The sequence below is a fragment of the Pholis gunnellus genome (genome assembly GCF_910591455.1).
Source record: "Pholis gunnellus genome assembly, chromosome: 1".
Taxonomy (NCBI): Eukaryota; Metazoa; Chordata; class Actinopteri; order Perciformes; family Pholidae; genus Pholis; species Pholis gunnellus.
In genome coordinates this window covers 688,704-703,878 of record NC_136528.1, presented here as the reverse complement: position 1 = coordinate 703,878, position 15,175 = coordinate 688,704, and the positions used below count along the sequence as shown (strand labels likewise).

At 45.8% G+C, this 15,175-nt stretch overlaps 1 protein-coding gene across 2 annotated transcripts in view; it reads right to left on the bottom strand.

Moving 5' to 3' along the window:
- Positions 1-12,690: 12,690 nt before the first annotated feature.
- Positions 12,691-15,175, bottom strand: part of vps13c (vacuolar protein sorting 13 homolog C) — a 57,767-nt gene continuing 55,282 nt past the window's right edge. For both annotated transcript variants that reach the window (XM_079162391.1, XM_079162392.1), the window contains 4 exons: positions 14,407-14,498; positions 14,204-14,327; positions 13,696-13,779; positions 12,691-13,596 (listed from right to left, as the gene is read on the bottom strand). In XM_079162391.1, the coding sequence (XP_079018517.1) occupies positions 13,495-13,596; positions 13,696-13,779; positions 14,204-14,327; positions 14,407-14,498 (402 nt within the window). In that variant the 3' untranslated portion in view covers positions 12,691-13,494. The remainder of the gene's footprint in view (positions 13,597-13,695; positions 13,780-14,203; positions 14,328-14,406; positions 14,499-15,175) is intronic.

Here is a 15,175-nt window from a genome sequence, read left to right as displayed (position 1 = left end):
CGAACTGTCCCCGCCCCTCCCGGAGGAGAAACCAGACACGTGCAGCTCCGCACCCACACCTGCACCGTGCCAACAGCCTAGTAGCCCAAAAATACGTAAAAGAGATGATTTCATCTGACATAAAGGCTCAATCTGATGTTTATATTGTTTGTATTGTCATTAATACATATTCAAGTTATTTAAAGTCAAGTTAAACCAACATTTTAATCTGATGAAACATGAAACACAAACAGAAGTTTGTTTCTACATTGTTTTACTTTATTATCACTTTAAATCACTTTAACGGGATTATTTGGTTTTTCTTCATTAATTAGATTTGGTCGTTTCAACAAACTGATAAAAAGTATTTAAAGATTAAAAACTTTTTCTTTTTCTTTCATGGATGAAGTCTGAACGTTTGATGAGCTCCACCCTGGAGGACCAATAAGGACTATTACGACGATGCAGCGAGGGAACAAAACAACAAGCAATGTAACGAACGATCATTATGTAAGAGCTACAAGTGAACTGACTATTAATGAAAACATGAACCTTTAATATCAAGAGATAACATTTAAACATCTTCATCATTCTGTAGCCTTGAAACGTCTTTAATGAGCGACAGAGAAGAAAACATCCTGCAGACTTCCTGAAGCTGAAGGCTGGTTCATATCTGCTGCTCCCTAAAATAAACCACTCTAGATAACCTCTGACACACACACACACTCACACACTCACACACACACACACACACACACACACACACACACACACACTCACACACACACACACTCACACACTCTCACACACACACACACACACTCACACACAGTAGATAACAGTAGAAGCTCTGGATGATGAACAACATGAGCTTCTTGTCTCACACACACACACACACACTCACACACACACACACACACACACACACACACACACACACACTCACACACACACACACACACACACACACACACACACACACACACACTCACACACACTCACACACTCACACACTCACACACACACACACACACACTCACACACACTCACACACTCTCACACACACACACACACACTCACACACAGTAGATAACAGTAGAAGCTCTGGATGATGAACAACATGAGCTTCTTGTTCTGTGGGTGTGTTTGATTTGTGTCACTGAGCGGCTCACTGATTCATTATACGAGGGTTAATATTGATACCTTCACCACAATGTGATCATCCCTCATTTCAATGCAGTGCTGTACTTTATGTACCCCCTCAGACCCCCTCAGACCCCCTCAGACCCCCTCAGACCCCCTCAGACTCCCTCGGGGTCTCTGATGTGTGCAAAATCGATGCAGCCGACCCAGAGAACCTTGTCTTTTTTTACCCCGCACCTTCCTCCCTGCGTCCACATTACCCACAGTGCACCTCTCCCTCTGACAGTCACTCTCCACATAATAACTTTTCTAACTCGTCGTCTTCAGATTCACACATTCAGACCCTTTATCTTACTGTCATGTGCAGAAGAGCTGGCTGAGGCCGACTGCAGTGACATCACTACGGACATGAATAATAATAATAATAATAATAATAATAATAATAATAATAATCCATCAGAAGATGAAACGGGAAACGTTGTGTTTTCAGGGGCGTTGAAGGGTAAACATGGAGACACCTGAGCGAGCTGTGATGAAAAGCTCTCATGTTTCTGTCCTGATAAGAACAACAGAGTGAAAACAGGACTCAGTGGAAATATTCTTTATCAGATCTCATGAACCATGAGGTGCCCCCCCCCCCCCCCCCCCCCCCCCCGGGGAGAGGCAGACCACCCACACTCATCACTCACACTAACCACTGTTTTCACGTTTATGAGGCGCTCTTTAAACGGAGCTTTTGTATTAAACACAGACTCACATTCCAGAGTCAGAGCCTCAGGTGAACCACCTGAAGACCAAACGCCGCTCCGCTCTCTGCTTTTGAATCACGTTGGTGACATTCATTGTTTGATCTTTATTCCCTTCCTATATTCATTGTTTGTCTGTACATTCATGATCTACTCTGTAAAGACTTAAATGCTGTTTTGTGACTTGATTCAAGCGCTGAAGCTCCGTTTACTCCTTTAACTCCTCACTCAACCTGGAGTCCTGGTTCACATCAGCATCTAATGAAGTTGCAGTTTGGAGGTTAAGTGACTTTGACAAAGTTAAACAGAGTTCATACAAACCCCACCATGTTCTCAGAGGTTTTAAAGATGTAGGGATGAGATAGAGCTAAACCAGCAGCTGCAGCGTGTGGTGTTCAATGTCTGCTCCAGAAGTCTGTAAATAAATGATTCCTCGTCAGCAGAATGGATAGCGCTCGAACAGGAAGTCATCGTGATGTGATGACGGATGTTGGCGATGTGGAAGAACTCTCTCCCTATAAAACGCTGATCTGACTAATATCCTCCTTCATCGATGGATCTCTGAGGAAGAGGAGCTAATCCAGCTAACTGAAGTTAGCCTGCGCTGGAGCAGGTTCAAGCTTATGGATGTGTTGCTATGGTGATTTTGCCAAACTTGCTTTGTGGAACCGAAAAGCCTGATTTATGTAATCTCATCCTGAAGATTATCCGGCTAACTCAGTTAGCCACGTACGAGGATCGGGGCCCTGAACAACTACCACCAGAACTACTACCACCAGAACTACTACCACCAGAACTACTACCACCAGAACTACTACCACCAGAACTACTACCTCCAGAACTACTACCTCCAGAACTACTACCACCAGAACTACTACCACCAGAACTACTACCACCAGAACTACTACCACCAGAACTACTACCACCAGAACTACTACCTCCAGAACTACTACCACCAGAACTACTACCACCAGAACTACTACCACCAGAACTACTACCTCCAGAACTACTACCACCAGAACTACTACCACCAGAACTACTACCTCCAGAACTACTACCACCAGAACTACTACCTCCAGAACTACTACCTCCAGAACTACTACCACCAGAACTACTACCTCCAGAACTACTACCTCCAGAACTACTACCTCCAGAACTACTACCACCAGAACTACTACCACCAGAACTACTACCTCCAGAACTACTACCTCCAGAACTACTACCACCAGAACTACTACCACCAGAACTACTACCTCCAGAACTACTACCACCAGAACTACTACCACCAGAACTACTACCTCCAGAACTACTACCTCCAGAACTACTACCACCAGAACTACTACCACCAGAACTACTACCTCCAGAACTACTACCTCCCGAACTACTACCACCAGAACTACTACCACCAGAACTACTACCTCCAGAACTACTACCACCAGAACTACTAACACCAGAACTACTACCACCAGAACTACTACCACCAGAACTACTACCTCCAGAACTACTACCTCCAGAACTACTACCACCAGAACTACTACCACCAGAACTACTACCTCCAGAACTACTACCTCCAGAACTACTAACACCAGAACTACTACCACCAGAACTACTACCACCAGAACTACTACCTCCAGAACTACTACCACCAGAACTACTACCACCAGAACTACTACCTCCAGAACTACTACCTCCCGAACTACTACCACCAGAACTACTACCACCAGAACTACTACCTCCAGAACTACTACCACCAGAACTACTAACACCAGAACTACTACCACCAGAACTACTACCACCAGAACTACTACCACCAGAACTACTACCACCAGAACTACTACCTCCAGAACTACTACCTCCAGAACTACTAACACCAGAAAACAACGGTTCGTCTCCTCACTCTCTCTCGTGTACAAATCTAAACCCGGTCCTGGTTCATGAGAGTGAAACTGAGGCGCTGCTCCTCTGCCCGTTGGGGGAATCGAACCAACAACCGTCGTCTTCACTGCGTGTCGTTGGTCGGCAGGTTGAGGATGTACTGGACGTGTTTGTCGTGGATTCAGAGGGTTTATCCTCACAGACAGTGAAGTGGGCGATGGATGAGATCACTGTTAACATTCCTGACGTTAATGTAAACAACGGGCCCTGAACGCAGCGCCACAGTCTGTGCTGATGAAGATGGAAACTGGCTGCTGAGTTTTCCATTCACCTGTCAGTCCACGCCGAGGGAACAACAGCTAGAGAAGCTGCCGTAGTGCCTCTGAGCAACACACTGAACCCTCTACAGCTGCCTGCACATCACCCACAACTAATTTACCAACTGATATATTAAATATATATATATATATATATTCCTTCTGGCCATATTTGCACCAACAGTATGTTTTTTTGCCGTTATAATATTTTTATATTCTTCATAGATCTCTATGATAAAGACCTGATCCTCTTGGCTGAATGTGATTGGTGCATTTAGTTTGGTAGAAGAGTCACATGACATAGTGGAGCAGCTATTCGATGATATACGACACGTGACGTCTCCTCCTTTAACCCTCTGCATCCGGAGCAGGAAGCAGGTCGTCCACCTTCAGGCCCCGGAGACCCGAAGCCCCGCCCCCTCCTCTGTCACCTGTCCGTCCTGCGGGTGATCACCTGGGAGTCGGGGGCTCAGGTGCAAACCGTAAACCTGCTCGTTATCAGTCCAGATGGGGCAATAAAGACCTAAAGAAAAGGCCTGCAGACAGAACTCTGGGCACAGATTCCTCCTTTAAGTCTGCACGTGAAAGAAATAATATTATTACTTTATTATAAACATTTAATATACTTTATATATTTAGTGTATTTGAATAAAGATCTTTTCTCTGCTAGCAGCTGAACTCCTCCTTCAGGCAGCAATACAGTTTCCTCCAATCAGATCAAAGAGCAGTTGTAAAACCACAGAAGAAGTCCCGAGGGTCTCTTCCTGTTGATTTGTTTGTGACGACTCCCATCGGCGGGGTCAAAGGTCACAGAGAGAGGAATTTAAGACGCTGTTCAAAGGAGTAAAGTGTCTCACCTGTTCAGCCTGGATCGGATCCTTCTGCTGGTTCTGTCTGAAGGTTCTACTTTAGTTCTGACAGTAGAACACAAAGCAACGAGACGGACTGAAGAACGTTATTTTCAAAATGTTAAACTTGAATATGAGAATAATATTCAGAAGTCAGAAGTGCCTTCAGGTTCTAACATGAACAGTTTCTTCTTCAGGCTGGTTCTATTCCTTCAACCCGGTTCTATTCCAACAGCCCGGTTCTATTCCAATAGGCTGGTTCTATTCCTTCGACCCGGTTCTATTGCTGCAGCAGGGTTCCTTTGCGTTGCCGTTATATCCTTTCTGCAGCTGGTCTCGAGCAGCCCGGTTCTTCTCAGCAGCCCGGCTTCATTCAGGAAACCTGGTTCCTTTCTGGCAGTCCACTTAGCTCCTCACAGCGCGGTACCTTCCTGACGGCCTGGTTTAAATGTTCCCAGGAGGCCGAGCAGTGACACCCGACACCTGCAGCACCTCTGGTCTCCTTTTTTAAGCAGAGAAGAAGAACCTGCATCTTTTACTGCCGATGAACGATTCACACAAATCATTTCTTGTGTTTCTGCAGAGCACCGAGGACCAGAACAGATGTTGTGATTCAGCGGAACACCTTCAGTCTGAAGCGTCGCTTCAGATTCAATGCTGACTGATATCAATCACAGGTTTTTAGGAATGTTTGGGAATGTGCTCGCTGGAAAGTGGGTCAAGAATTCAGGGCTTCACTTGGACGAGAGACCACCACAGAGGAACCGAAGTTCATCAGCGGAGCTGGAAACATTTCTGCCTGACTGACAGATGTATTTCAGTAGGAGGGGAGGAGGGGAGGAGGGGAGGAGGGGAGGAGGGGAGGAGGGAAGGAGGGGAGGAGGGGAGGAGGGGAAGAGGGGAGGAGGGGAGGAGGGAAGGAGGGGAGGAGGGGAGGAGGGGAGGAGGGGAGGAGGGGAGGAGGGAAGGAGGGGAGGAGGGGAGGAGGGGAGGATAATGACAGAGAGGAACATGAACATCCTCAGCTGCAGGGGAGGTATTCAGATCTTTACTTGAAAAAAAAGTCTTGCAGTGAAAACGTTTAAAGCTTCTACGATGGTTCTGTTGGTTCTGTTGGTTCTGTTGGTTCTGTTGGTTCTGTTGGTTCCTGTGGACTGAAGCTGTAGAGTCTCTGAGCTCCAGACTCTCTTTAGAAAAACTCATTTTACTGAAGCAGGTCTGACAGTCTGCTCCTCTCAGTCCTGGTTCTGGTTCTCCTGTGCCTCCCTTCCCTCCAGCGGGTCCAGCAATACGTCCTGGGTCTCCAGCAGAGAGGAGAAGCTCTGCTCCTGGAGGAGGAGGAGGAGGAGACGCTGCTGCTGCCGGGAGCTGAGCTCTCCTCCTCCCTCTTGGAGCTCCGGATCTGGGTCTGTCCACGGTGGACCGGTCTCTGCTGGAGGATCTGGGTCTGAAGGAGGTTCTGGGGAACCTGTGTGCTGTAAATTGTTGGATTTTTTTGAGAATCAAACCCGTCAGCAGGCGTTAAGAACGACTCTGTAGAAAAACCCAATCTTTGAAGTATTGTTAGAATATTAATACTGATGTTTACTCACTATTTCACTCATGGTGGTGTAGCTTCATCTATAGAGTATTATATAGTAGTAGTATTATATAGTAGTAGTATTATATAGTAGTAGTATTATATAGAGCGGCATAAAATAGAACTGCTGGACCTCAAACCGGACGCCTCCAACATCATCAATCATTCAACGTTCACACGTTTTAGACGCTCTTGTCCTATTTTTCTTTATTTTTTTTGTAATGTCTAAATATATAAAAACAGGGTTAATTAGGACTCAGTCTACGTGGTCTCGTGCTCCCTGATGATGATGGATCAACGGCCTCTAACGAGGTCCAGCATGTGGATCGGGAGCTCTGCGGACTTGGTTTTGAGGAGGTCTGAGGTTTCCTCTGAACACTCGGAGGTGTTTATGGATTCTCAGTCAGCTGCAGGTTTCTGTGGACGTGTTGATCCGGTTCAAGCTGATCGTCTTTAAACAGAAACAGTTTTATATTTAGTCTGAGTCTGCAGCAGGACGGTCCATCTAGACTCACTAACCGTGGGGGGGGGGGGGGGGGGGCATACCTGGGGGCCGGGTTAACCCTTGCTCTGCTTTTTTCTGCTCTGCTCTGTAACCTCCCCCACTCTCTCCCTCCTCTCCCTCTTTTGTTTATTTGACTTCCTTCAGGATCTTTTCTTTTCTTTCCACACAGAGGAACGCTGCTCGCTGGAGTTCAGGTGGAGGAAAGATCCCAAAGAACCGAATCACAGAGCTGCTGAACCAGAGAGCGACGGAGAAGATCGTCTTCATCATCATCATCATCATCATCATCAGCTCCAGACACATGAAAGAGATTCAGTTCCTTTACTTCATGATACTTGTTATTGTTCTGTGTATAGTGGGAACGTGTTGGAAGGATGTGAATAATTATCATCTTCTGTTGATTACATCAGATCAACACTCTGACATCATCACCTCATCACCACAACAACCAAACTACCTCACTGAAGAGTCAAGTGTGAGTTACACACAATGATCTTTACTCAGAGTCCACTTCATGTCTTTCATCTTAATATCTGAAAACGTTTGATGAAGAAGAATTCAGTCAAACTTCAGAAGTTAAAATGTTCGACACACAGGTCACAGTTTCTGTTCCTGACTGTGTAGAAATCAAACATCCTCCTCTGCTCGGCCTCAGGCAGCTGGAAGTCATTACACCCCCCCATCGTCCTCCCCCTCCTCCTCCTCCTCCTCCTCCTCCTCCTCCCCCCCCCCCCCCCCCTCCTCCTCCTCCTCCTCCTCCTCCTCCTCCTCCTCCTCCTCCTCCTCCTCCTCCCCCCCCCCCCCCTCCTCCTCCTCCTCCTCCTCCTCCTCCTCCTCCTCCTCCTCCTCCTCCTCCTCCTCCTCCCCCTCACACAGCCTGACTGTGTTTCTACCACATTATAAATCCATTCAGGACTCATAGCCAGCAAACTCTGAGCCAATGTGTCTTCCACAACCATGTTTACTGGTTAGTAGGACGAACTCAAACACACCCATCAGAACAGAGAACAGTGAGAGAACACTGAGAGAACACTGAGAGAACACTGAGAGAACAGTGAGAGAACGCCGAGAGAACGCTGAGAGAACACTGAGAGAACACTGAGAGAACAGTGAGAGAACACTGAGAGAACAGTGAGAGAACAGTGAGAGAACAGTGAGAGAACGCCGAGAGAACGCTGAGAGAACACTGAGAGAACACTGAGAGAACACTGAGAGAACACTGAGAGAACACTGAGAGAACAGTGAGAGAACACTGAGAGAACACTGAGAGAACACTGAGAGAACAGTGAGAGAACGCCGAGAGAACGCTGAGAGAACACTGAGAGAACACTGAGAGAACAGTGAGAGAACACTGAGAGAACAGTGAGAGAACAGTGAGAGAACACTGAGAGAACACTGAGAGAACAGTGAGAGAACAGTGAGAGAACACTGAGAGAACAGTGAGAGAACAGTGAGAGAACAGTGAGAGAACACTGAGAGAACACTGAGAGAACAGTGAGAGAACACTGAGAGAACAGTGAGAGAACAGTGAGAGAACACTGAGAGAACACTGAGAGAACAGTGAGAGAACACTGAGAGAACAGTGAGAGAACAGTGAGAGAACACTGAGAGAACAGTGAGAGAACAGTGAGAGAACACTGAGAGAACACTGAGAGAACAGTGAGAGAACAGTGAGAGAACGCTGAGAGAACACTGAGAGAACACTGAGAGAACACTGAGAGAACAGTGAGAGAACGCTGAGAGAACGTCGAGAGGCTCATAAAAGAGTGAAAATGATCTCCAGGTTCTGGTTCTGATCCTGAACGTGTGTGAGGAGGTTTCCTTCCTCCACAGATCTGATTTAATGAGCAGAACCTCCAGCGGAGAACAAACACTGTGACTCACTGCTGCTGTTCAAACGTTCTCCTGTTAAACTCGAGTTTACGCAGCAATAAAAAGCTGCAGCACGAACAACAGGGAGCACGTTGAAAAGATAAAAACGCTGCAGCCAGACAGTAAAACAGCACTCGTGTGTGTTGCACTGGTTTAAGTTAAAGGTCAAATAGACCATCTGTCCCAACACACAATAAGAGATAAAGGTTTGTAGTTCTGGTCTTTCTTTAAATATCACTTCCTGTAACAGTAAGAATCACTGCAGGAAACAGTTTAACATTATTAAACATCATTTTAACATTGTTAAACATTATTAAACGTTATTAAACGTTATTTTAACAATATTAAACACTATTTTAACATTATTAAACATTATTAAACGTTATTAAACATTATTAAACATTATTAAACATTATTAAACGTTAATAAACATTATTAAACGTTATTAAACGTTATCAAACATCATTAAACATTATTAAACATTATTAAACATTATTAAACATTATTTTAACAATACTAAACACTATTTTAACTCTGATTGTGTGATGGAACTTTTTAAGCACCAAAAAAACAACATTTTCCTTTACAAGGAAATTCATTTAGTTGAGCGATAACTCAAATAATATTTTTTATTTTTTTAAGAAACAGGAAATGTATCAGACTGCAGGGGTTGGGGGAGGGGCCACAATAACAGTTGGGGACAGAACATCCATGTAAATAAATGAAATAAAATAAAGGAGATGCACACGTCGTGCTCGTGTTACCTTCACTGACCCAACAATAATCTGAAACATGAAGCCGCTTCGGAGTCTAAAGGAGGGAAACTGTGAGTCAGACTGAACTCTGAAGAGCAGAAGAAGAACAGAGGCTGATGAAGTAAACAGGAAGCTCTGTGACACTAACCAACGCTCAGACTCTGATTACAGGGAACGCATCTCTGCTGTAAACACATGAGGCCTCAGCAGGTCAGTGAACGCATCTCTGCTGTGAACACATGAGGCCTCAGCAGGTCAGTGAACGCATCTCTGCTGTGAACACATGAGGCCTCAGCAGGTCAGTGAACGCATCTCTGCTGTGAACACATGAGGCCTCAGCAGGTCAGTGAACGCATCTCTGCTGTAAACACACGAGGCCTCAGCAGGTCAGTGAACGCATCTCTGCTGTAAACACACGAGGCCTCAGCAGGTCAGTGAACGCATCTCTGCTGTAAACACACGAGGCCTCAGCAGGTCAGTGAACGCATCTCTGCTGTAACGCCTCAGCAGGTCAGTGAACGCATCTCTGCTGTAACGCCTCAGCAGGTCAGTGAACGCATCTCTGCTGTAACGCCTCAGCAGGTCAGTGAACGCATCTCTGCTGTAAACACACGAGGCCTCAGCAGGTCAGTGAACGCATCTCTGCTGTGAACACATGAGGCCTCAGCAGGTCAGTGAACGCATCTCTGCTGTGAACACACGAGAACCTCCAGGTCCTCCAGAACCTCCAGGACTCCAGGACCTGCAGGACCTCTAGTACCTCCAGGTCCTATAGATCCTCCAGAACCTCCAGGTCCTCCAGGATTCCAGGACCTACAGGACGGATTTCCAGGATTCATTGAGGAGGTTCTTGAACGGTTCAACGGTATTCAAAAGGTCTTCAAGGTCGTTTCAGAGGTCTCTCAGTCTCTGAAGGTTTTAAGGACGATCCAGGACGGTTTGTGGGATTTTTTCCAGGATCCTTGAGGAGCATGTTCTCAGCTAAACGAGGATCTAAAACCACAATATGAGTTGATGAACACAGAGAAGAAGTTCAATTTAAATTCTGTTGAAGATGAAACAGGAGAGAAACAAACAGACGAGTTTAATTAGTTAAATGTTACTCAGATATTATTCAGTTATTTGTTCTCTGAGTTTTATTTTCTTTGCTCTCAAACCCTCAGACCTGGAGCTCCTTGAACAGGTTCCAGGACTCCTGGAGGAGGTGTAGAGAGACGTTGAATGAACCTGGTAAAGATCTGTGACTGACATCGTTCCAGGCGTCTCTGCGGGACTTTAATGGTTGGAGATGAATTCTGTGTTCTAGTTTAGATATTGTTGAGGGAACTCATCACTTCTCCTTCTCTTAACTTCACCGTCTGATAACTTGAGATTCTTCTGGATTCCTGTTGATGTTTCTTACTTTTTAATAGAACTACATCCGTCTACGTTGTTTTTGTTTAACGACCCGTCTCCGTCCTCCAGCGCTGATTGATTGCAGCTCCGGTGTTGTTCCAGATCACAGGTGAGTTCACCTGCTGCTCTCTCACAGGTGATGATTATTTCCTCCTGTACCGACAGGATCGCTTCATATCTTCTTCTGTGGTACGGTTTATACACAAATATACATTGATGTGATCATGTGACCTGATCATCACAGAAGTTATTTATACACTATTTAAAAATGTCTTTTTAACATTTTATGTTCTTAACAGGTTCTTTTCTTTACTTCCTCCTATTTTTATTTTCTTTATATTTATATTTAATTTATGTAAATCAGGACTTCAGAATAAATGTATTAAGTTAAGTTTAATCGCCTCATCTTTCTTCATATTTTCTCCTTTTCTTGTTTGACATTATTTCATAAGTTCTTGGTTTTCTTTGATCTTCTTTTCTTTCATTGTTTGTTAAATCTCTTTCTTTCCTTTCTTCTGTTCTCACGTGTTTTAATAAAGATCCTTTTGTTCTTCATTGTTCTTCTTGTTTCATATTCGACCTTGTTGCATAACACACGTGTCCTTCAAACCGACCTTCACTCGTCAGTAACCGATAACACACGACGACCTGCAGACACGTGACGAGTCCTCGCCTCCGGTCTCAGCTGTGCAGCAGGAACAGGAAGTCATCAACATGTTGTCAGGAAACCGTAAATCTGTTTGTGTTTCTGTGGAGGCAGGATGGGCTGAGCTTCAATCAGCTGACAGACGTCCTGAACCTTCATCACCTGAGAGAGAGACAACAGCCTCTTCTTCTATGGTTTTAAATCAGCAGCACATCTGGTGAATCGGTGATATAATGACCGGTTATATCTGGAGAAATGTGAATCCGCTGAGAGACAAGAGTGTGTCGATGAAGAGTGAAGGTGTTACAATTTCACTCGTTTAGCGGCTGACTAGCTAGCTCGCTAACGTTAGCTCGCTAACGCCACGTGTTTTCATGCTTCAGTTGCACTGGAAACAGAGAGGGGGGGGGGGGGGGGGGGGCAGGAGGAAGCAGGGCCTCGTGCCACATCACCACCACGTCTCTGCAGCTCGCTGTCGTGGCTTCGTCCCTCAGCTCCTCAGCGCTCTGCTGAGGCGTTCAGGTCAGACGGTGGTGGGTGGACTTCGGCTCAGTTACAACACTTTAAAACACTGAACCTGAGCAGCAGATGTTCAAACCAGCTCATGAATGAAGCTTCAGTCTGAAACGAGTCGAGACAAACAGGACACGCTCACGCTCATAAACCTGCAGCACCAGTATGATGAACACAGAACTATCATTTCATGTGACAGATTCAGGTGTTATTATTATTATGAATCTATTATTCATTTAAAGAGGTTTGAAATGTTAAAGCTGCACAAAGAACCGTCTGTCTGTCCAAACTATAATACTTTATGATTTAGTGTTAATTCATTCTGAGACGAGCTGCTTTAAAACAAGAGATTCAACTAATCCATGAATCTAAACCGTCAATGACAGCAGATGGTTTATTCTGCTCACAGAATGGAAGTAAACAGTAAATATTCACGACGTTAGTGAGACTGTCCCTTTAAAGCTCAAGCTGTTCTGTGATCAGCTGAAACAACCAGTCCAGCAGACGTCAGTTTATCTTCACAGACATTTATTCAGGTTATACATCATCAACATGAAAATGAAGACAAAAACAGATTTCAGATGATAAAAATACAAGTGAGCATGTAAACTATTACGTCCTCGGGTTCACTGATCGATGAAGGAATCTAACTGAACAGAGTCCAAATCTTTAAATCTTTTATTCTCTTTTTGTTTATTTCTCTGAAGATAAACTCCAGCAAACATTCTTCTTCATCATCATCATCATCATCAACAACTAGATTGCTGTAAATATTTGTTTAGTGCAACATGTTGTTTTTATGGCTTCATCCTCAAACATGTGACAGTGCAGCCTGCAGTCAAACTGCAGGGAAAAATACCCCAACCTAGTGCAGCCTGCAGGCAAACTGCAGGGGAAAATACCCCCTCTAAAGAGACCCCTATCAAAATAAAATAAGAATATATCAAAATAAAGGTCAAGATAAGTCGACTCGTCTCCACATTCATGTTTAGAATTTAGATTCAAGTAATGACGAAGAGGACGATTGATTGATTAATTACATTCAATACCGGTCACATGACCCCAGCCACCATGTGCTGAAGGATCTTTACCCAGAATGCCTCACAGCAGCGTGGCTTTGTATACCTTCAAAATAAGAGCGTCCAGTGGCAATCAAACCCACAACCCTGCTGACTCAGCTCTTTGGACGGATTCCAACTGACGACAGTTTAAAGAAAGAAACTAAAACTCATCTCCGCCGCTGAATAAACATGTTTATGTAAATGTTTCCTTTGCATCTCATTAGTGACACGTCATGAAGTTCAGGAAACAGGAAGTGACATCACTGCTTGTTGCTGGCCTTGAGGAAGCGCTGCGACTTCTGTCTCGCCATGCGGTGCTGCCGCTGCGCCGCCTGAGCGTCGGATATGGCCGCCTGCAGCTTCTGTAGGTAACCACGGCAACCAGGTGAAACATAAAGGTGCGTCTCGCTGCACGCGCTCAGTAGCGTTCAGTGTGTTATGAATATTCATATCATCATTACCTGAGCAGTGATTGTGTCTCTGAGCTCAACGTTCCTCACAGACTCATGACCGTCTCTCTTTGGCAACTTCAACATCTGCTGCTCCTGAGACAGACAGACAGACAGACAGACAGAGAGAGAGACAGACAGACAGACAGACAGACAGAGAGACAGACAGGCAGAGAGACAGACAGACAGACAGACAGAGAGAGAGACAGACAGACAGACAGACAGACAGAGAGACAGACAGGCAGAGAGACAGGCAGTGAGACAGAGAGTGAGACAGAGAGTGAGACAGACAGACAGACAGACAGACAGACAGACAGACAGACAGACAGACAGGCAGAGAGACAGGCAGTGAGACAGAGAGTGAGACAGAGAGTGAGACAGACAGACAGACAGACAGACAGACAGACAGACAGACAGACAGACAGACAGACAGACAGAGAGACAGTCAGTGAGACAGGGAGGGAGGGAGACAGTGAGACAGAGAGTGAGACAGGCAGACAGACAGACAGACAGACGGTACCTTGCAGTAGATCTTCAGCTCTGACCCCGTCACAGCTGGAGGTCGGTAGAAGTTCTCAAACAAACACTCCCACTCTCTGTTGAAGTGACCCACGAAGTCGATCTCCTTCACGCACAAAACCCTCCTACACAACAACAACAACAACAACAATGAAGAACAGCGGAGAACAACAACACACACAGAGTCTTTGTGAGGAAGTGGACCTGTTGGTGATGATGATGTTGGTCTTCCGGTGTCCAGGATACAGAAGGTGATCTCTGAACACTTCCCCCTCCAGCTGTTTGACCTGAGAGCGCTGCAGAGACAAACACACGTGAGTCCACCGAACCACGACGAGCACGAGACGACCTGAGCTTCTCACTTCGTCTCCCAGAGCTTCTCGCGTCGTCTCCCTGAGCTTCTCACTTCGTCTCCCTGAGCTTCTCACTTCGTCTCCCTGAGCTTCTCACTTCGTCTCCCAGAGCTTCTCACGTCGTCTCCCTGAGCTTCTCACGTCGTCTCCCTGAGCTTCTCACTTCGTCTCCCTGAGCTTCTCGCGTCGTCTCCCTGAGCTTCTCACTTCGTCTCCCTGAGCTTCTCACTTCGTCTCCCTGAGCTTCTCACGTCGTCTCCCTGAGCTTCTCACTTCGTCTCCCTGAGCTTCTCACTTCGTCTCCCTGAGCTTCTCACGTCGTCTCCCTGAGCTTCTCACTTCGTCTCCCTGAGCTTCTCGCGTCGTCTCTCTGAGCTTCTCACTTCGTCTCCCAGAGCTTCTCGCGTCGTCTCTCTGAGCTTCTCGCGTCGTCTCCCTGAGCTTCTCACGTCGTCTCTCTGAGCTTCTCACTTCGTCTCCCAGAGCTTCTCACTTCGTCTCCCAGAGCTTCTCACTTCGTCTCCCAGAGCTTCTCACTTCGTCTCCCAGAGCTTCTCACTTCGTCTCCCTGAGCTTCTCGCGTCGTCTCTCTGAGCTTCTCACTTCGTCTCCCAGAGCTT